This window comes from Lithobates pipiens, unplaced genomic scaffold, assembly GCF_037356315.1.
Source record: "Lithobates pipiens isolate NorthernLeopardFrog02 unplaced genomic scaffold, aLitPip1_a1.2 Scaffold_28, whole genome shotgun sequence".
Lineage (NCBI taxonomy): Eukaryota > Metazoa > Chordata > Amphibia > Anura > Ranidae > Lithobates > Lithobates pipiens.
In genome coordinates this window covers 197,312,581-197,333,866 of record NW_027507789.1, presented here as the reverse complement: position 1 = coordinate 197,333,866, position 21,286 = coordinate 197,312,581, and the positions used below count along the sequence as shown (strand labels likewise).

Sequence of the window (21,286 nt, the reverse complement as noted above, 5' to 3'; positions counted from 1 at the left end):
GTTCTCTTGAGATGTGACCAAGGCGAACGCAGAGATCATCTGGACTGGATGACTTAAGTAGGCAGGACTGACGAGCAGGATATCATCAACAGGTGAGTCAATGTGGAGAGTAAGGAGCTGGCACTTAGGCGACAGCTGAGCGGCCAGCTTTGAGAAGGAAGGGCTGAGCCCAGCCCTGGCAGTACCCCCTCCATGACCCATCCCCCTCAGAGGACCACCAGGCTTGGGGGGAACATATGTATGGAAATCGCAGAGGAGGACAGGAGCATGTACTTCAGAGGATGAGACCCAAGTGCATTCCTCCGGACCGTACCCTTTCCAATGCACCAGGTACTGTATGCTCCCACGGAACTTACAGGAGTCAACAATGGACTGTACTTCATACTCCTTATGGTTCTCAACCTATACAGGTTTAGGACGAGGCACCAAGGTGGTAAAGCGGTTGCAGACCAAACATTTTAATAAGGAGACATGAAATACATTTGAAATGCGTAAGCCACTGGGTTAATCCTGCAAAGAATATGGAAAGGCCCAATAAACTGATATGCAAACTTCAGAGAGGGAACACAAAGTCGGAGGTTGCGAGATGACAGCCAGACCCTGTCCCCAACCTGGTAGGAAGGTGCAGGCAGGCAGGCATCTGCGGTCAGCATGGAGTCTGTACCTATCATTAGCATGTCACAAAGCCTCCTGGACTTGTGTCCAAGTGGAACAAAGACAACGGAGATGCTCTACTAATGCAGGAATACTCTGCGGAACAAATAAGTCAGGCACCATGGAAGGTTGGAAACCATAGTACGCCATAAACGGGGACAATCGGGAAGCAGAATTCAAGGCACTTTTGTGAGCAAACTCTGCCCACAGTAAGAGGTCTGACCAGTTGTTCTGATGGCCCCATTAGACTGTGGGTGATACACAGAGGAGAAAGCAAGCTGAATTCCCAAGTGTGCACAAAAGGCTCGCCAGAACCGGGACACAAACTGACTACCCCATCCAAGACAATCACCTTGGGTAGCCCATGTAAGCCAAAGATCTCCTGAGCAAAAATGGAAGCCAGTTCCTTAGAAGTGGGCAACTTCTTAAGTGGAATACAATGGGACATTTTCCAGAACCGGTCAACCAGCATAAGGATAACTGTGTTGCCCTGGGTGTTGGGTAACTCCACAATGAAATCCATAGACAGGTGGGTCCAGGGCCTCTCTCCATTGGGTATGGGTTGTAGGAGGCCCACTGGAAGGTGTCGTGGAGTCTTACTCTGAGCACACACGGAACAGGCAGCTATGAAGGCAGTTACATCAGCACGTAGACTATGACATCAAAATTGTTGGGAAATGGCCCAAAAGCGTTGATTCTTCCCAGGGTGGCCAGCAGCCTTGGGAGAATGGTAAGTCTGGAGCACGGCAGTACAGAGACTCTGGGACAAAGCAGCGGTCACAAGGTTTCTCAGGAGGAGCATGGACCTGAGCAGCAAGAATTTTGTCACCCAAAGGAGAAGTGAGACTGGTGTGAATCGCAGCCAGAATACGATCAGGAGCAATCACAGGAACCGGAACTAACGTGGAAGTGGAGGAAAATTGTCATGACAAAGCGTCAGCCCTTACATTCTAAGTACCAGGTAAGAATGAGACAATGTAATTTAAACTAGACAAGAAAAGAGCCGACGCTTTGGGAGCGCCCTTCTGGGAGAGAGGTGTTTTAGCCTCAGACAAGAATGGGAGATTCTTATGGTCCGTAAGAATGAGAACCGGCACAGTGGTAACTTCAAGGAGATGTCTCCATTCTTTGAGGGCTACAATGATCGCTAACCGCTCTTTGTCACTCTTTGTCACTCTGATTCAAAGGGACTTGCGAATCCAAGTCATTGGTGAAATGTAGTGCAAACAACTTATGTCTTCCTCTCCACCTGAAAGGAAGGATTGAGAAAAGAAAAAAAAAGGGTAATGTGCTCAAATCTACTCCTAGGGTATCCACATTCAGTAGTAGCAGGTAGTAAAAGGTAAAATGCAATTAAGCCATGGGTGCTGGTGCTTTTTTAAAGGTGTGCTTCATACGATCCAGCCAGTTAGACACATTAGCAGGGGTATCAAAAAATTCATCTCGCCATTTGCTGCGATTCTAATCTTGGCAGGATACAACATAGCATATGCGACATCATATTTGCAAAGAAGCCTCTTAATTTCAGTAAACTTGGCTCTGTGGCACTGTAATTCAGCAGAGAAATCAGGGTATAAAGATATGCAAACGTTATCCATCTTCATAAGGGTTTCTCTGGTTCTGGCCTAATATAGTATGGCTTCCCGGTCCTTGAAATTAAGCAATTTAAATAGGAACGGTCGCGGAGGCTCTCCAGGTTTAGGCGGCTTGGGTGGGACTCTGTGAGCCCTTTCCACAGCGAACATATGGGAGAAGGAGTATTTGCCAAATGTGTTAAGGAGCCAGTTTTCCATAAATACCACAGGGTTTTTCCCCTCTGCCTTCTCCGGGAAGCCCACTGCAGGGACATTAATTGCGTCTCTGCCTGTTCTCCATGTCTTCTAAGGAGGCTGAGTGGCCTGTGATAATCGATTGCATATGGCGGACTTCTCTCTGCAATGGCACAACATCATCCTCCACATTTCTCACCCAGGGCTGCGGTGCAGTCACGCTGTTCTGCATATCCTGTCTAACTAGATTCAGCTCTAGTTTCACTCCTTTTATTTCAGTAGTCAGGGTAGCGATAGACATGTTGCAGGGGGTGACTGCTGCAAAAATGTCTCTAAGGGTCGGTTCAGGAGCATGCAGCTCCTGGTCTGCCAGAGCCCTGACAGTGTTATCTGGGGCTGGTGTACTCATTGCGTCCCATAATGAGGTAGACTCTGAGTCCTCTGGCCATGCTGTCTCCGGATCTTCTGGAAGGGGTTCCTGGTCAGTGAGATCCAGGAGAAGGGAAGGCATTTTGGGCAGGTTACCCTTTCCCCTGAGAGCTGCCAAACATCCTCATGGCCACCTTCTTAGCTGAACAATGGGACCAGGCGCCATCTTGCCCGCCACGCTCTGCCGCAGACAGAGAGTCTTTGCCTTCTTTGCGGGACATGTCTGCCACTGGATTGCAGTTATTACAGCACCGCTGGATCGGGGGTGATGAAGGGATCCCTCCAGAGCAGGGTAGGAGTAAATTGGGTGTATCAGGATAGTTGTATCAGGAGAAAAGCTCAGATTCTTGGCAGAGGTAACACTCCACGCTGCCTACTCCATCAGCCGCAAGCCACGCCCCCGTGAATATCTTTAAGAATAGTACTAGCCTCCTTTTCCACTTTAAAGCTCATAACACTGCAGTTGTGCCAGCTTTTTCCTGTTTTAGGAGGAAATGCTGCAATGGTTCATGTTTCCTGCAATTTTTTTCTGGGTTTCTGAAAACCAGAGACTCTAGTGTGAAGTGGAACCACCATTTTACTATAAATTTTCGAGATTTTGGGAATTTGTGATTTAGGAAATAATACTAGCACAATAGCACCCCTCCCAAAGTAGTTGCAAACCCTCCCACACAACTTTACTATATGGTAATCCTCATAAAAAACACTGATTGCTGCTGGCAAATGTCTCCTTACCTGTTTAGTTTTGCTATGATCCATCATGTTAGGTTTACTGATGTTATCAGTGCATGCGCTTCCCTTCCCCTCATGGTCCGCCCATTGACAGGGTGCCGTGAATGGGATTTCTTCCCCCAGCAGCACACCGCTGACTGCCCTCTCCTCGCGAGACTGCAGAGTTTCTCCTGCATCCTGGAACTCCCCAGGTGACCATGTGATGACCACATGGAGAGTAAACCTACTGCATCCGAGAGCACGATCAGGAGAGGAGAGCTGGAGCAGGACTGACAGGCATGCATATACGCAGAACGGGTATATATAAAAGCACAAGAACAATGTAACATGCCGGGTATGAGTGGCGGTGCAGTAATGTCAGATCGCGCATGCAAAGGGCGGAAATTTATATTCTACACAGACTCAAGATGACAGTACTAAAGATGGCCCCGCCTTATCCCGGGAGACAACATTTTTAAAAGTATGAAAATAAAGTAAGTAATAGGCTATTCTGGCTTGATTAGACTATGTAATGCTTGCTAAAAGGTAATCAAATTTAAATAGTGAAAAACACCATAGTGTCAGGGCTGGGCTCAGCCCTTCCTTCTCTGAGCTGGCCACAGTTACCTAGCTGTTGATATCCTGCTTGTCAGACCTGCCTACTTAAGCCGTCCAGCACAGAGGATCTCTGCAATCGCCTTAGTCAACATCACAGAGACGCTCTTCTGCATTCCTGTTAAGACTTGCTTGGCTGACATCCCTTCTAGCTCCAGATCCTGCTTGCTGTTTTACTACACTCTCTCCGGCTCCCTGACATCTGACTATCCATTCCGGTTCCTGAACTCTGGCTATGTTTTAACTACATTTTGTTCTATTTACTTTTATTATTAAACAAGTGTGACTTAACTGTACTTCTGTCTGATTTCATGGTTTCTGACACATAGGGATGGCAGAGTTTACTTCCTCTTTAATATTTTATTTGTTATTGAGTGTAGATTTACACCACAAGGTGGCAGTTTATTCTAACTTATTACAGTCATTTTTTTAATTTAATTATAATATACGTGGTTTGGCACAGGGGTTTACTATACACAATTTTCTGTATGTGTTATATTTCAGATAAATCGGTTGGTGATCTGCTTGCCAAAATGGGAAAGAGTTCAGCCTTTGAGAGTGAAACAAGTGGCCAAAATAAAAAAACCACAGGCGCTAGTTGCCCAAGGACAAAATCACAGGCTCAGGAGAGACGCAAAAACAAAAAAACAGAAAATACAAAAGCTGAGGAACAAGCTAATGAAAGACAAAACTTGAAGAATGTAAAAAAGCCTGACATATCTATGAACACACAAAGCAGGGAGTCTGATGTTCATTCTCATGGTGATGATCCAGCTAAGACATCTGACAATAATAGTAAGAAGGAAAGCGCAAAGGTAGCAAAGTTCAAAAGCTCTGACAACGCAGCGAAGAAGAGAGAATCGTTGAGACCTAAGGTAATATATAAACTTATTTTTTTTAGAAATCTGGAAGAAAAAAGCCTTATATTTCTAAAGGGCAATTGAACTTTCAGTTTACATTATCAATGCATCATAACAAATTGTGTGTGTGTAAATTGTAAAAATTTAGAATAACACTTCTAAGGCCACATCCGTATATACATGAATTTGAAGGAGGAAAGGGATAAAGAGCCACAAGGCCCTAATTCAGATTTTACAGGCAAGATGGACAATAGTATAGTAAAAAAATATATTTTATTATGAATTATATCTAACAGGTCAAGTAGAAAAGAATTAAAACCATATGATAGTTGTAAATATCTAGTGTGAACAAGAGGGTTGACACCAAATGAATGGCAGTGAGCCCCTGTGTGTCAACGCGTTTCGCTATTTTGCTTTGTCGGGACACACTTGGGGGTAGTTCAAAGAAACAGGTCTCACTATCCAAAATAAAACAAATCAATCAGACATTGTATTATAATCACATATAATAAACACTTTCAAACACTGTTATATCCGGAGGACATACCCATGATATGCACTGATAACATGAAGTTGTCTCCACATGGAGAACTCCCTGATGATCACCAGAGAATCACCATGTAAAACAGAAGGCAGTTTCTTATTAGTGCCGGCGCCCGTGTATAAGGCTGCAATAATCAGCATGTTGATCCAAATTAATATCCAAAGAGTAGCCAAATTTAAAATTTTAATTGATGGCGGTATATAAAGAAAGCATACCTGATGCTATAGAGTTGCATAAGTATGAATATAAACTCATATGGTTCACCGGGGGAGGAAAGAAAAAATGTGGATATCCAGATCATAAATGGAGAATAGAAGAGGAAAGGGTAGAGCAAACAACACCTTTCCACCTGTTTTCGGTCCACAACAACGGAGGCTTCCACAGTAATCCATATAGACAAATATATGTTCCTTTGAAGCTGGATATATGAGATTCTTCTACATCTGCCCACGGTGAGTACGGCGACATAAATTCCATCAGTATATTTGAACAGGCTGAAAGGATAGAAATAAAAAGAAAAACGAAAAAAAAAAGGCATCAGCGTATTGCTAAAGCAGCTAATTAAATCAGAGCATTGCAGCATAAGATGAGGGTTGTCTAGCGGCTTACCTATGGTAGCATAAGATTCATTGTCTCCCTCTGGAATGAACAGACCACACTGAGGGTGTGATAGTTTCATGGTTAGTAAGGCTAAATAAAGACACCAGTCCATCCAGTTCAACCTGAGTGTCTACAATTGTCCCTATCCCAGTACATTGCACACTCACTACCCTCAAGGAGCCCACAATCCAAGGTATTCATATACTAGGGCCAATTTTGGACAGAAGCCAATTAACCTGCCTGCATGTCTTTGGATTGGGGGAGGAAACCGGAGTACCTGGAGGAAACCCACGGAGGCACAGGGGGAACATGCAAACTCCAGGCAGGTAGTGGTTGAGATTTGAACCAGTGACCCTTCTTACTGCTAGGTGAGAGTGCTAACCACTACACCACTGTGCCACCCGGAAGTGTCCTTGTGGGACCTATTTATGCTAGCCTGTGCTAATAAGCAACTGAGGATCATTATGGGGCTGATCGTATGTGTCTCGGTGTGGCCGCCGAAGAAATCAGAGCATTGCAGCATAAGATGAGGGTTGTTTAGTGGCTTACCTACGGTAGCATGAGATTCATTGTCTCCCTCGGGAATGAACAGACCACACTGAGGGTGTCCTTGTGGGACCTATTTATGCTAGCCTGTGCTAATAAGCAACTGAGGATCATTATGGGGCTGATCGTATGTGTCTCAGCTTGGCCGCCGAATGATGTCATTAAAGAGCACAGTGATCCCTCTCCTCTGTTCCTTCACCGTGCAACATCATAATGAGGGAGTTGATCGGGAGGGAGGTGCGCACACACCTCCACCTCATCAAGCGTCGCTTAATCATACAGGCGCACACAGAGAAGGGAAGAACCCTCCGGACTATACACACCCAGAAGGAGGGCATGTATTAACCACACATTAACCCACACACCTCCCCTGGTGAACCATATGAGTATATATTCATACTTGTATATCTCTACACCATCAGGTATGCTTTCTTTATATACCGCCATCAATTTCAATTTTAAATTTGGCTACTCTTTGGATATTAATTTGGATCAACATGCTGATTATTGCAGCCTTATACATGGTCACTGGCACTAATAAGAAACTGCCTCTTGTTTTACATGGTGATTCTCTGGTGATCATTTGGGACTTATCCATGTGGAGACAACTTCATGTTGACAAGGTCTGTTGTACGTATGTCCTCCAGATATAACAGTGTTTGAAAGTTTTTATTATATGTTATTATAATACAATGTCTGATTAATTTGTTTTATTTTTGATAGTGAGACCTGTTCCTTTCAACTACCCCCAAGTGTGTCCTCACGAAGAAAAATAGCAAAACGTGTTGACGCACAGGGGCTCACTGCCGTTCATTTGGTCTCAACCCTCTTGTTCACACTAAATATTTACAACTATCATATGTCTATCGTATATTTTTAATTATTTTCTACTTGACCTGTGTGATATGATTCATTGTTAATAAAATATATTTTTTACTATACTATTGTCTATTTTGCCTGTAAAGTCTGAATTAGGGCCTTGCAGCTCTTTATTCCTTTCCTCGTCAAATGGTGTGTAAAGTCTTATCATTTGTTTCCCTTAGACAGCAGTCACAGCCGATGTTGATCCTCTGTAGAGATGCCAGTTTCCACACAGCACAGGAGTCCTTTTCTTCTGCATGTTGGCACAAGATAGACTTTTCTATTTAAAGTGTGGTCATTTCTAAAGAAAAGACTGCACACGTATTGTTGTGACACACTTTGTATACATTTATCTGATTTAAACTGAAAATTCATTTGAGCCTTTAAGTGTTACATGAAGTACATCATTTACTTACTTTTAAAGGAAATCTTATACTTAAGCTTAACCAAAGTTTGCAGTGCAAAAATTGCATTCCAATATTAAAAAACAAAAATCCCCAATTCTCCAGTGGTCTCACTTTCTCCTTGTTGAGTCAGGGTTCTTGGCACTCAGCAAAGCTGACAATCTCTGCTAGTTACAGAGATCTAACTCTACCTCCGTGTTAGGCTGGCCATACATGGAGAAAATTTCTTCGCTCGATTCCCCCATCAACACAGACAGTGTTGATATGGGAATCCCTCCTGCCAGGCCATTGTCCAGGCTGGGAGAAGATAGTGATTATTGCTAGCAGCTAAAGCACCTGCTAGAGATAAACGCAGGTAAAGCCTGGCATGCTGGTTGTACCCAAGCTGATCGATCAACTTGGTACACTTGCCCTGCCCATACACTGTTCGAATCTCAGCTGGTTCAGCAGATTTGCAACGTGTATGGCTTCCTTAGACTGCTTTAAAGAAACCACTGCTTTCATATAGAGAACTTTTGTTTGACGAGGGGTCTTCAAAAAGTTTCCACACTCTCTTTTTTTTAACTCTATTTATTAAGAATTTGAAAAACAAATTACAACGTGAACGTGGTTTGCAGATTTCCAAAAGGGGTGGAGGGGCTTTTATTCACACATATTTGTAGTAAAAAAAAGTCCACAGGAAAATACAGATTGATCCTGAACTTAAGACCCCTGAACCAGTCGATTTCCTACAAGAGGTTCCGGATGGAATCGATCTTTACAGTCAGAGCCTTGCTACCGCAGAACTGTTACATGGTGTCACTAGAGCTCAAGGACGAATACTTCCACATCCCTATCCCGGAGGCTTTCCAGAAGTTTCGCCATCTAGCAGTGAACATAGAAGGAGAAACAATTCATCTACAGTTTCAGGCACTTCCATTTGGCCTATCCTAAAAGTGTGGGATCACAGCCAGAAGTCATTAGACTATGTGTTCCTCCTCAGGTAAAAAGATCCCTTTTGGTGGTGGAGGAAAACGGTAAACCTGTCGCAGGGGCGTCTCATCCCGGTAACCACAGACACAAGCGGCAAAGGCTGGGGCGGGCACGTGGGAACGCTACTGGCACAGGTCACCTGGAGAGACGAGGAGCTCAAAGCGTCATCCAATTGGAAGGAACTAAAAGCCGTCGGTTTGGCACTCGAGGCCTTCAGAAGGGAACTGCAGGGCCACCACATTCAAGTGCGCTCAGACAACCCATCTGTCGTTGCTTATGTAAACAAGCAAGGCAGCATGAGGAGCGGAATCCTGTTAGCCCTAGCAACAGAAGTCCTGAGCTGGGCCGAGGCCAACGCACTCTCCCTATTGGCGGTGTTTCTCTTTTATTAGAGTAAGTTACAGGTCTATCTAATACACAGACAATATCTATAGTCTTAAGCAAGGGAGTAAAATATTAAGTTAAAATACATGAATACAGATTATATTCATTACAATACAAAACAAGACATATGACGAGCAGGTATATCTTTAAGTGCTGGGAGATGATCTGATAATTTACCTATCTTACTGGTCTGGGTCCCCAGTTAGTTTTATTCTACCATCTATCTTTGTGTGAGTCCCACTAATAAAGGGGCATCTCTCATTGACTTGCACAGGACCACCCTGATTGGTTAGCCCTCTCCTTCCCCAGGCGTATCTCTTCCAAGATAGTCAATTTCCTTATAACATAATTTCCCCTCAATAGCACCTCCTCTTTTGGGTTTAATTGGTTAGTGATAATTAGTCTGAAACCAACTTAATTAAAGAGGAAGTCTTCTCTTGAATTGGGCACTTAACTATGCACAGTCATAGCTGGGGTAAATTGTCCATTCCTGAACAGATCAAAGAAATATTTTAAGCATATCAACCACCCTTTGAAATGGATTAATGGTTGATTAGCACGGAAGAATACACAAGCCTTTATCTAGCAAATTAATTTGGCCCCGTACCGACTACACACTCAAATGGTATCTTTTCCTGGGCCTTTGAATACCAAGTTAGGTAAACAGCAGGGCATCTCCCTAACACACACGTAGCATACCTGTAAGCCAAAAGGAACTGGTAATTGAATTACATACTCCAGCCAAAAGTCTGTTCATGTATTTGCTCACATCCAGCCAAGTTAACCTAATACTTACTATAAATCTTCTTTATTTCTTATCCTAATATATACATCTATAATACAAATATTCCCAGTTGCTAATGGAGATTACTCATAAACTCCTCATAAGGCAACAGCATCAAGGGGCAACGCAAAAACCCCCTGTTTTGTTCTCACTAATTAGGTGGGAAAAACACATTGGGGTAGATGCGTTAACGCAGAGCTGGCATTTCAAAAGATGCTATGCCTTCCCGCCCCCGGCTTACTCCCTGTCGTACTGAGAATTTCAGACAGAAACACCTCTCTGATCTTGGTGGCACCACATTGGCTCAAAAGGGCTTAGTTCTTGATCTTTAAACGGTTAGCAGTAGAACCTCCTTGGTTCCTACCAATTCGGGAGGATCTCCTTTCTCCTTTCCTCTGTCCCCAAGTACACCGTTGGAACTTAGCAGCCTGGCTACTGAGGAAAGAATATTAAAAACCAAGGGATTTTCAGAATGGCTGATAGCCACTCTCCTCAATAGCAGAAAGAAGGAGACGCTCCAGATCTACAAAAAGGTCTGGGTTCGCTTTAACGAGTGGTGCATAGACTGATCTGTGCAGTGGGCGGTTCGGAATTGGCTAATGGATACAACCCACCATGAACTGATGGCAACCCACCATGAACTGCAAGGGTTAAATGCTTGTTTGATTCAGAGTGCAACAATTAAGAAAAATAGATAAATTACATTTATTTTAGGACATTTAACATGCCAACTTGCATTGAAAATGCCTGTTTATTACTCTGAAGGAAAAGGCCTTAGATGGATTTTACAGTTCATTGATATACCTTTTGAAAAGTTGTTCTGGTGTTATGTATTCACAGAATGAAAAGGCCAGAAGTCTACATGATGCAACACAGTCACTCCTTGCCAAAATAGGAAGCAAATACTCATGTGATGTTGTCAATAAAAAGCAAACAGCAGTGGTGTGGTATGATAATATATGTAGATTTTATTTTTATTACTGAGGGGGTAAACCTATATACTGTCAGTTCTTAACGAAACAAATTGGTTTTGTATATGTGGACTGAAGTACACATGATTTTCATGATTTTACCAAAGTACACCCTTTATAAGTGTGTACGTATAGCATGTTATCTAAGTACTTTTCATTTCTAAAAACAAAATAAATTAAAAGGTTGACGTAAAACGATAGGAATCAGTAATCGGTGGTCACTGTTAAAGTCTGCCATCCTGGAGACAACCAGATTATATATATATGTCAGGCATTAATAAGAATAAACAGAAGAAAAAATATGGTTCACTAACAAGGTAAGTAGGATAGGAGAAAAAATCGGCATATAGGAGATTCAAGGAAACAGAAAGTGTAGCTGATAGAGAAGTGTATAAAAAACAGACATATGGAGGCCAAGCACATTATCAGTGATGACAAAGCACAGAAAGAAGTGGAAATGGTCTTTCATCACTCATGTACCTAAACCTTTTTTAGGTACATGAGTGATGGAAGGAAAAAATACAATGGGATTACTAAAATTAAAACTGGGCACAACACTTACTGTATGTTGAGGAAAACCTGGATATAGCAAATCATTTAAACAATTACTTCTGTTCAATCGTTTTAGAAAGGAACTGCACTAACATCAACAAGTTTGGGAACCATATTCAGTGTGAAATAAAAACTGGTGCATGTCTGCACCAAATGAACACAGGGAATATGGCAGTTTTCCATATAGTAAGCTGCCTCTGTTTCCCACCAGGCCGTCGTAGGGGATGTGAGCTGTCAGCAGACAGATCACATTATGCTTTCTGCCTGTATATTGATTACACAGCACGAACAGAGACTACCCAGGTTTAACACCCTCTCTCGTTCCCTGTGCTCTGAGCTGGGGGGGGGGGGGGGGGGGCAGGAACAGCTGTAAGATCAGAGCATGCAGCTCCATATCTCCGTTCTATGTGCTGTGCTACAGAAAGGAGAATAAATCTCTCCTAACTAACAGGAGCAACATCTGCTCCATGTTATAAGTTTAGGAGGGTTGTGCATGCTTATGCCCACCATGTCTCTAATGCTGTGAATTTTCACTGCTCCTAGCATTTGGAAACCAGATGATCTAGGCACTTAGGCTTTTTGCCACATGATGTAGGTCAGGAGCAGTAGCCTTTATGTGCAATATTAAATTATTTATAGTGTAAATTTTAATGATAGATTCGCCCTAAAATCAATGGACATTATTGCAAATTATTGATCCATGAATGTGCCGTTTTAAAAACTTTACATTTAGGAAATTTGTAATGTATTCTCCTTATATTTCAGGCAAAATGTAAATGATCATAGCACACAAAAAAACAAGGTAAGTCGATTGTTTTGTGCCTTTGTGGTTAATAATAGTAAAAACTTGGATGGATTCTGTATTAAAGAGTTTGATCCTGAAAAAGAAGAGTCCTCAGGAAGAAACACTCTGACAGCAGACATGTCTAGGAGCAGACTCAGATCCTTCAAGTAACAAGTTGTTCCAGCAAGGTCAAAGAAAATGTGTCCATCCTCCTAGGCAACTAGCAAAAACTGAGGCAGGCTTGTAGTAGGAGGGGTATTCCAGTATCCAATCCTCCTGTAGCATTATAGAAGGTTTGAGACTTCCTGTGAGCCTCAGCAAAAGCGATACAAAACCACATTCCCTTGCCTTTCCTATAAAAAAGCTACCTGACATCCCCTGTACTCCAGCATGGTATTGTATTAGCCGACCTCTAGATTTGCTTCATAGCAGCCTTTATGTATCAGAGCTTGGCAGGAGTTATTTATTGCCTAGAGCTTTTGGGAGTCCAAAACTATATGTAAAATTGCATTCGATTTTTTTTTGCGTTTTTTTTTTTATTCATATATAAAATGTGTGTATCTGTTTTGTTGTATCAAGGAGAAAAGGCAAAGTAAGGTTAAATTAAAAGAAAAGGGAGAATTGAACAAGATTAGAAAAGGAGAGCCATGGTAAGTACAGTTTAAAAAAAAAAAAATATTTGTAAATTTGTTGACATACATGAAAAAATGTTTCCCCTGATATTCACTAGCGGCAAAAGTATTGTACAGTAAAAAATATTTTTTCTTGGCAGGGATGATATTTACAGCTTTCAGTCTGCAGAAGGTGATAACCCTAGAATAGAGCTTGGGGTAAGTCAAGAAGGTAAAATCAAGGTAGAGAATAATGTTTGAAAGTCCAACTCCTGGAATTACAAAAATACTTCCCTTGCATTGCCCCTCCCCCCTGCTGCAAGGGTTAACTATAAGGGAGTGAGGAGTAAGGTGTAAAACGTACTCTATTCTTTGCTTCCACAGACTTCAAGGTTGGATTGTCTGTTAACTCAGCAAATCCTGCGGCTGATGTCGCTATTGTTGGTGCCTGCTGCTGGATGGGTCTCTGCCTTCCCTCCAACTCACCCCCTCGTGTTGGTGGGAACATTTTTAAATGTAAAAAGGGGCAAAATTTACATTTTTAAATGTAAAAATGGGCGGGACACAGGAGCTGTGGGACACGTGAGGGTTGCAAACTGGCATTCCTGATACAGGAAGGACACCTTCTTCCCAGCACTAGGCTGCACCACTAGGCACACCACAAAAACCAAAAAAGTAAAGGTTTCACCCCCAGGCGTTAGGATCTCGAGTCGCATTTCCACGCTGTCATCTTCGCCTGAATTACCAGTTATGGCAAGCCAGGGTGAGCTATTGGAACAAATTGATGGTGCAGCTGCTTCTCACATCTCAGCCCCTGTATATGTGACTGAAGATGTCCTTTCCTCCTCCCTGCAGGGTCTAGAAGGAAGATTAGCAGTTTTAATTGCATCCTTCATTCAAATGGATAGGAAGCGTGCTAGATCCCCCTCCCCCACTTCAGAACCTTTGCAAGGGAAACAGTGGGCTCAGGATGAGGTGTTACCCTCAGTCGATCAGGAGGAAAAACAAACTGATGATTCCACTGCGGAGGAAACAACGGTAGATGAACCTTTTTCAGCCTCACAATCTGAGAAATTGCTGATACAAACTCTTATGGAGATGGTTCGTTCCACTTTCATGCTGCCCCTAACGCAGTCTCCTGAAAGCTTGGTTTCTTACTTGGGTCCCTTAAAACCTTCTCAGCCTTTGCATGCGTTTCCTGCACATGCATTACTAGAACAGCTTATTTTTGCTGAATGGGATCACCTGGTTAAGCATTTTCTCCCTCCTAAGAGATCCTCAATTCTTTATCCCCTGGAGAAGAAATTCTCCAAAAAATGGAAGGTACCAGCAGTTGACACTGCGATTTCCAGTGTGAATAAAGTCCTAACTTGTCCTGTAGACAATCCACAAATGCTTAAGGATCCAACAGATACGCAGTTGGAATCCCTGTTAAAATCGACTTTTTCCTTGGCAGGTGCTGTTACTCAGCTTGCAGTCGCTGCAATAGGCGTCTGTCAATCACTAAAGGACCAATTTAAATAGATAATAGAGATTCCTGCACAACAAGCTTAGGAATTGGCTGAACTACCAAAAGCATTATGCTTTGCCATAGATGCCATTAAAGATCCAATTCACCAGGCATCCTGCCTTACGCTTTTGCTTGTGCATATGCATAGAATCCTGTGGTTAAAAAATTGGTCAGCTGAAGCACCATGTAAAAACCTCCTAACTGGGTTCCCTTTTCATGGGGAAGTGACTATTTGGAAAAGATTTGGAGAAATATATCCAACCAATTTCTAGTGGGAAAAGTACTCTTTTGGCAGTCAAAAGAAAGTACAAACGCCCTTCATTTAACCAGCCCCGGAAGAATTTACCCCCTTCCTGACCAGAGCACTTTTTGCGATTCGGCACTGCTTCACTTTTTATTTTTTATTTAACAAACACAGGTTTATTGATCAATTGAAAAAATACAAAAAACAGTAGATACATACACATGGCTTAGAGTATAAACACCATCAGGGGTTCACGCCTAATACTTAAAGGATATACACTGTGAGGAGCAGAATAGCATTACAATATCATCATCCCACCTCCCCTGGCAAAAGCCCGCCACCACACCCCCCAAGGCACACTCCTAGAGCCTCAAGCCGTAACCATTCTAAACTATACAGGTTTCCAAGGCATCCAGCCACCTATCCCACACCTTGTTGTATTTGGCAGGGCAACTGCGGTGCCTATATACTGATTTTATGTATGGCAATTTACTGTTGATTTCTATGATCCAATCTCGGACTAGAGGAGGAGCCGGGCGCATCCAATTTTTCGCTATCAGTTTCCTTGCAATAAACAACGTTGAATGTAGAAATATTGTCAGGTATGGGTCCAGAGTAATGTCCGGAAACATCCCCAGCACACACACTTTTGGGTCCAGTTGGAGGGGTGATCCCATATGGTCATGTAGGAAATTGATTATTTGTGCCCAATATGATTGGATCTCAGGGCATGCCCATATTAAGTGGTAGAATGTTCCAGTGGGGCTGGGGCACATAGTGCACCCCGGACTGTAACCAGGCCGGAATTTCGCCAACCTGGCAGGGGTAAGATATGATTTGTGGATTATATACAATTGCGTAAGACGATCAGGCAATTTCAATGATACTTGCTTAATATTCTCAAGCATCTCGTCCCAATCCGACCCCTCCAACGGACCCAAATCCTCCCATCTGACCCTGGCTCTCTCAGAGATCGGCATCACCGCCCTTGACCTTAATAGATTATACATATTGGAGATCAATTGAGCCGAGTTGTCACCCAATAGTAAATCAACCATGGACAATGTCTGGACGTTTGGGAGGCCTTCAGCAAACTGGGATCTAAGTGCGTGTCGTAGCTGTAAGTATCGCAATTGCATATAGTGGGGCAGGTCAAACTCCGCCTGTAACGAGGAAAAAGCACGTATTCCGAGTGGGGATATGACTTGGTGTAGAAAAATAATACCCCTAGAGGCCCATAGTTCATACTCAGGGATATCCAGTAGCTCCTGCAACAGGGGGTTGCACCACAGGGGGGTATGTGAGTTGTGAAAGTCTGCGCCGACAACTCCCAGCGCTAACTTCCAAATCTTTAGGTGGTATGATAAAAATTGAGTTTGGGTGTCTCCCGCCCTCCCTCCCCGAAAAAGCATCTGAATGGGAGTATGAGTGTGGAGACCCTCCCCTCTACCCACCAGCGTCTGATATCTCTCCCCATCCGATCTGTGCAGGTGGTAAAAATATAGTAATATAGCCGCCATATAGTAAGCACGGAAGTCTGGGAGGGCTGCCCCCCCTGAACAGGACGGATTCTTAAGGGTATTCCAAGCCAGCTTATGTCTAGATGAGCCCCAAATAAACGCGTTAAGAATGTTGTCTAGCGATTAAAAAATTCGGAGTGGGATCATAACCGGGGAGTGCCAGAGCGCATAAAGGATCTTAGGCAACAAAATCATTTTAGTCAAATTAACCCTGCCCATAACCCCAAGAGGGAGACGGGACCAGGCCTGGGTGCGTGCTTTTAAAAATAAAAATAGGGGTTCGATATTATGTATGATGTAATCCCGTGGTTCCCTTGTAATGCGTATCCCCAGGTACTGGATCTCGGACACCCTGGATAGTGGGAGGGAGGTCGCACAACGGTCTGGCACAGACACGTCCAGGGGCAGAACCTGCTATTTGGACCAGTTTATTCTTAAGCCCGAGTGGTTGCCAAACTCCTCTATCACCTCCAAGGCAGTCTGCAGCGACGGCCCTTCATCCTCCAAGTACAAAAGAGTGTCGTCCGCATACATACTCACTGATTCCACCAGAGTGCCACTGCGAAGGCCGACCACTCCCGGGTGTTGCCGGAGCCTGGCCGCCAGGGGTTCTGCCACAAGGGCATACAAAAGAGGAGAAAGCGGGCATCCCTGGCGGGTACCCCGCCCAAGGGGGAAAGGGTCCGACACCCAGCCGTTAACCGCGACCCTAGCCATCGGCCGATAATAGAGTAATGTAACCCATTTTACAAAATTGGGGCCAAAGCCAAATCGTCCCAGACATTCCCAAAGGTATTCCCACTCGATGGAGTCGAAGGCCTTGGCCGCATCCAAGGACACCACTGCCCTCGACCCCACCGAGTCATGCCCCGCCTGAATGTTCATATATAAACGACGGATATTCATGGCCGTGTTTTTCCCCGGCATAAACCCCATTTTATCGGGGTGGATAAGTGACAATATTATCTTGTTAAGTCTGCTGGCCAAAATTTTAGCTAGTATTTTAATATCGGTCTGAAGTAGGGAAATGGGGCGGTAAGATTCAGGGAGGTGGGGGTTCTTACCTGGCTTGGGCAACACTATAATGGTGGCTTGTCGTAGAGTCTCGGGAAGGGCTTCTGATTCAAATATATATTTAGATAACTTCAATAGTTCCGGTACAATTATGTTAGAGTATTGGGCGTAGAAGTCTAACGGAATGCCGTCCTGTCCAGGGGCCTTAGCTGAAGCCAGAGATGCTATCGCCAAGGCAATATCATCCGTATTCAAGGGGGCTTCAAGGTCCACGACCTGTTCCATTGACAGCCGGGGATGGGAAATCCCCCCCAGGTAAGTCTCGGTCTCCGTCCTCGGTGTATTCACCTGGGAGGCGTATACCGCCGCGTAAAACTCACGAAACATCTCTGCCACCACCGGTGGATCAGTCACCTCCACTCCCCGTCGGTCAGTCAAAGAGACCACCACCGGAGGCCTGGAGTCCTGATGCGCCAGATAGGCCAAGAGCTTCCCCGCGCGTTCCCCTTGCTTGAACACCCGCTGTCTGGTGAAAAAGAGCTTCTGTTTGGCTTGTTCGTACTGGAGATGCTCAATTGCGTGTGTGTGATGCCTAAGTAACTGCCTTGGTCGGAGTGGGGTTAGTGCTCAAGTCAGCAGTCGCCGACTCCACACGGTCGGAGATTCTGCCAACCAAATCCGTCGGATTTGGTCCGTCGGATTTAGTCCGAAGGAATGTGTCCGAAACTGTTGCATACACACGGTTTGACTAAGTTGTCGAAAAATCCGATCTTTCAGAACGCGATGACGTAATTTCGTTACGATGGGACTATATTCAGACTAGTAGCCAATAGCTTTGATGTAGGAATTTGATCTGAGCATGCGTGGCACTTGGTCCGATCAAAATTCGCTACACATGATCGGAGTATGTCCGATCGAACCAGTTGGTCTGGAAATATTTCCAACATGTTGGAAAATTGGGTCCGACGAATATTCGGACGGAATCAGTCCGATGCATACCACACACAGTCGGATTATCCGATAGGACACATCCTGACGGATTCTCCGACCGCATGTACAAGGGCTTAGAAGACTTCTTTAACCGGTTGATGCGCCTCGAGAGAGTGGAGCGGACATGTAGTTTGAAGGCCAGTTTGAAGGCCTCCCAAACATCCGGGCCGTGTCGCGGTTGGTGTCAAAAAAAGAACTGCCATTCCTTCTCTATGTCCTCGCATTCGCCCAGTGCTGATAGCCAAAAGGGGTGCAATCTCCACGGCCTCGGACCCGCCGGCCGTGCCAGCTCAAATGTAGCCCAACAGGGGGCGTGGTCCGAGAGCGATCGGGCACAGTATCCTGCGTCCAGCAATCTGGGCAGCAGACCCTTTGAAATCATAAAGTAGTCTATGCGGGACATAGAGGAGTGGGCCGCCGAGAAGCACAAATATACCCGCTTCTCTGACCCATGTCGCCATGCGTCAATGAGAGAGAACTCTCTGAAAGTGCGGCCCAGTCTAGTCTCACCATGGATTTGACCACCCCTATCTAGGCGCATCCTGTCTGCTTCCTGGTCTAGAACCATGTTAAAATCCCCAAGCCATATTGCTGGGGTTGTGGGGTGCTGGGCCATGTATGAGAGCCCTTCAGTAATAACCTTAGAGTTATAAGGCGGGGGTACATAAAAAGCCAACACAAGATATTGTTCCCCATATAGAACACAATGTAAAAACAAGTATCTGCCCTGGAGATCCGTCCGTATTGAGATCAGCTCAAAGTGGGTAATTTTAGTTACTAGAATGGAGACCCCATGGGAAAATGGTGTATAGGTGGCATGATATGCCCAGCCTATCCAGGGGTGCTTCAGTGCCAACTGCAGTTGTCCGGTGATATGAGTTTCCACCAGAATTATAATATCCGCCCTATAAGATTTATGGCAGCTAAATACCGCTGTGCGTTTTAATTTGTCACGGAGCCCCCGGACATTCCAGGACAGTAATTTCAACTCACCCATGGGGGAAACTTTTCAGGTGTATTCAAAGGAGGAAGGCGGACGGTCCCCAGAGCAGTGACTCTCCCAGACCAGTAAAGGTCGCATACTATATAATAAAGCGAACATAGTGTGAATAGCATTCTAGCATTTCTTGTGCCATAGTGCATAGTTAAGACCATAATATATACATAAAACCTAAAACCATAACCAGAACATAAACATCCCAACTCCCCCCTCCCAGCTCTCAGCCACCCCAACCTTGCCGGAGCATACATCCCTGAACGAATCCTAACTTTGCTTAAACCACAGCAAGCCATGGGGGTGAAGATTCGCTGGGTGTGTTCCCAGCGATGGAGTTTAAAACATACACACCGTATACCGGTGCTTTAACCAGCAACATGTAAGTGAACTTAATGCTCAGCACCATAGTTATAATGTGCCCACTCCTGCACACTGTCATGGAGACACATAGCATAGGCTGTCAGTTTGGATATCACGGCCAAGGCGCCGTGAGCCTCAGGAGAATTCTGCCACTTGTAAAGTCCCGTCTCCTGACTGCGCACACAGGCGTATCAATTACCTAGTGCTATACAAAAAATGTACTCCCTCCAAGAAAACCATGGCCATGGGGAAAGAGGAAGGGGGGAAAGCAGAGCAGGAGAGAATGAGAGGGGGTGGAGGGGAAGGGGGATAGAATAAGAGAGGTAAAAAGGGGGGAGGAGAGAAGGTAAATGGGAGAGAAGGGGGTACAAAGGGGGGGAGAGTGGGTATGAAAAGAGGGGAGGAGAAGAAGTGACGAGAAAAGAAACATTAGAAAGGTTAGTGACAGGGGGGGGAAAAAAGAAAGGGGGGAAAAGGGAGGGAAGGGGGAAAAAGGGAGGGGAGGGGGGGAAGCTAAGAGGCCATCGTAGGAGTATTGTTAAACCCGGAGCCCAATATAGTTCCTTGATTCATGGATGAGCCACTCGACGTGGCTTTCTCATGCCGAGCAGCAGTCCGCAAAGTAAGGAGCTGATAAAAAAGGGGAAAAGGGCGAGCAACAAAAAGAAAAAAGGAAAAACACAAGGGGGAGAAAATATCCATATAGGAAGGGGGACAACGGGGGGAAACATAAGCCCCCCTTACATCCACATAAAAAACTGGGGAAAAGGTCCCATGCACCGAGACATACAATAATCTTAGTAGTGGTAGTAGGTCCTGGCCCACGGTTCCCCGTCCGCTGGGGCAGCAAGGTTCGAACAGAACATGTCTCAGGTAGCTTACTCACAAGCCCGCGATGTGTTCAGTCCCGTGGCGGCCGATTCCGGGCCGCTTCCCTCTGGTCCAGCCAGGCCACCGCCGCCGCCGGGTCTTCAAAAAAATGGGCACGATCCTCCCCTGCAATGCGGAGTCTAGCCGGGAACAGCATTGCGTACTTTATGTGGTGGGCCCTGAGGCGCCTCTTGATTTCCACTAAGCGGGAGCGCTGCTTCTGGACCTCCGCTGAGAAGTCCAGAAAAACTGATACTTGGCCATTCTGGAAGGGGATATTTCCCCTCTCCCGGGTGAGACGCAGGATGGTGTCCCTATCCCGGTAATTTAGAATTTTGGCAATAAATGTACGCGGTGGGGCTCCTTCAGGTGGTGGGCACGCCGGCATCCTATGGGCCCGTTCCACTACGAATGAGGCAGAGAAGGCCTCCCTGCTGTACGATTTGATTAGGAGGTTTTCCAAAAACGTAGCCGGGTCTGCACCTTCCGAGCCCTCCGGGAGGCCAACAAACCGTAGGTTGGACCTTCGGGCTCTGTTTTCCAAATCGTCCTGCTTCTGGGCCATCTGTTGCAGCCTCCTCTGCATATCCTCTTGCGCGTGCTGCATCGGGAACAGGACATCTTCGGCCTGACTGATCCTGGTCTCCGTCTCCTTCACCCTATCCCTTAACTTGGACAGGTCCTGGCGGATCAGGGAGATGTCTACCTTGACCTCTTCGATCTTGCAAGT

General features: G+C 45.0%; 1 protein-coding gene across 1 annotated transcript in view; it reads left to right on the top strand.

The window, feature by feature from the left end:
• The window catches only part of SYCP2 (synaptonemal complex protein 2), a gene marked incomplete at its 5' end in the record, with an annotated part of 200,775 nt that overhangs the window by 63,402 nt on the left and 116,087 nt on the right, over positions 1 to 21,286 (top strand). Inside the window, 5 exons of the mRNA XM_077458435.1 lie at positions 4,683 to 5,053; positions 10,974 to 11,080; positions 12,422 to 12,458; positions 13,020 to 13,090; positions 13,213 to 13,270. Coding sequence (XP_077314561.1) covers positions 4,683 to 5,053; positions 10,974 to 11,080; positions 12,422 to 12,458; positions 13,020 to 13,090; positions 13,213 to 13,270 — 644 coding nt within the window. The remainder of the gene's footprint in view (positions 1 to 4,682; positions 5,054 to 10,973; positions 11,081 to 12,421; positions 12,459 to 13,019; positions 13,091 to 13,212; positions 13,271 to 21,286) is intronic.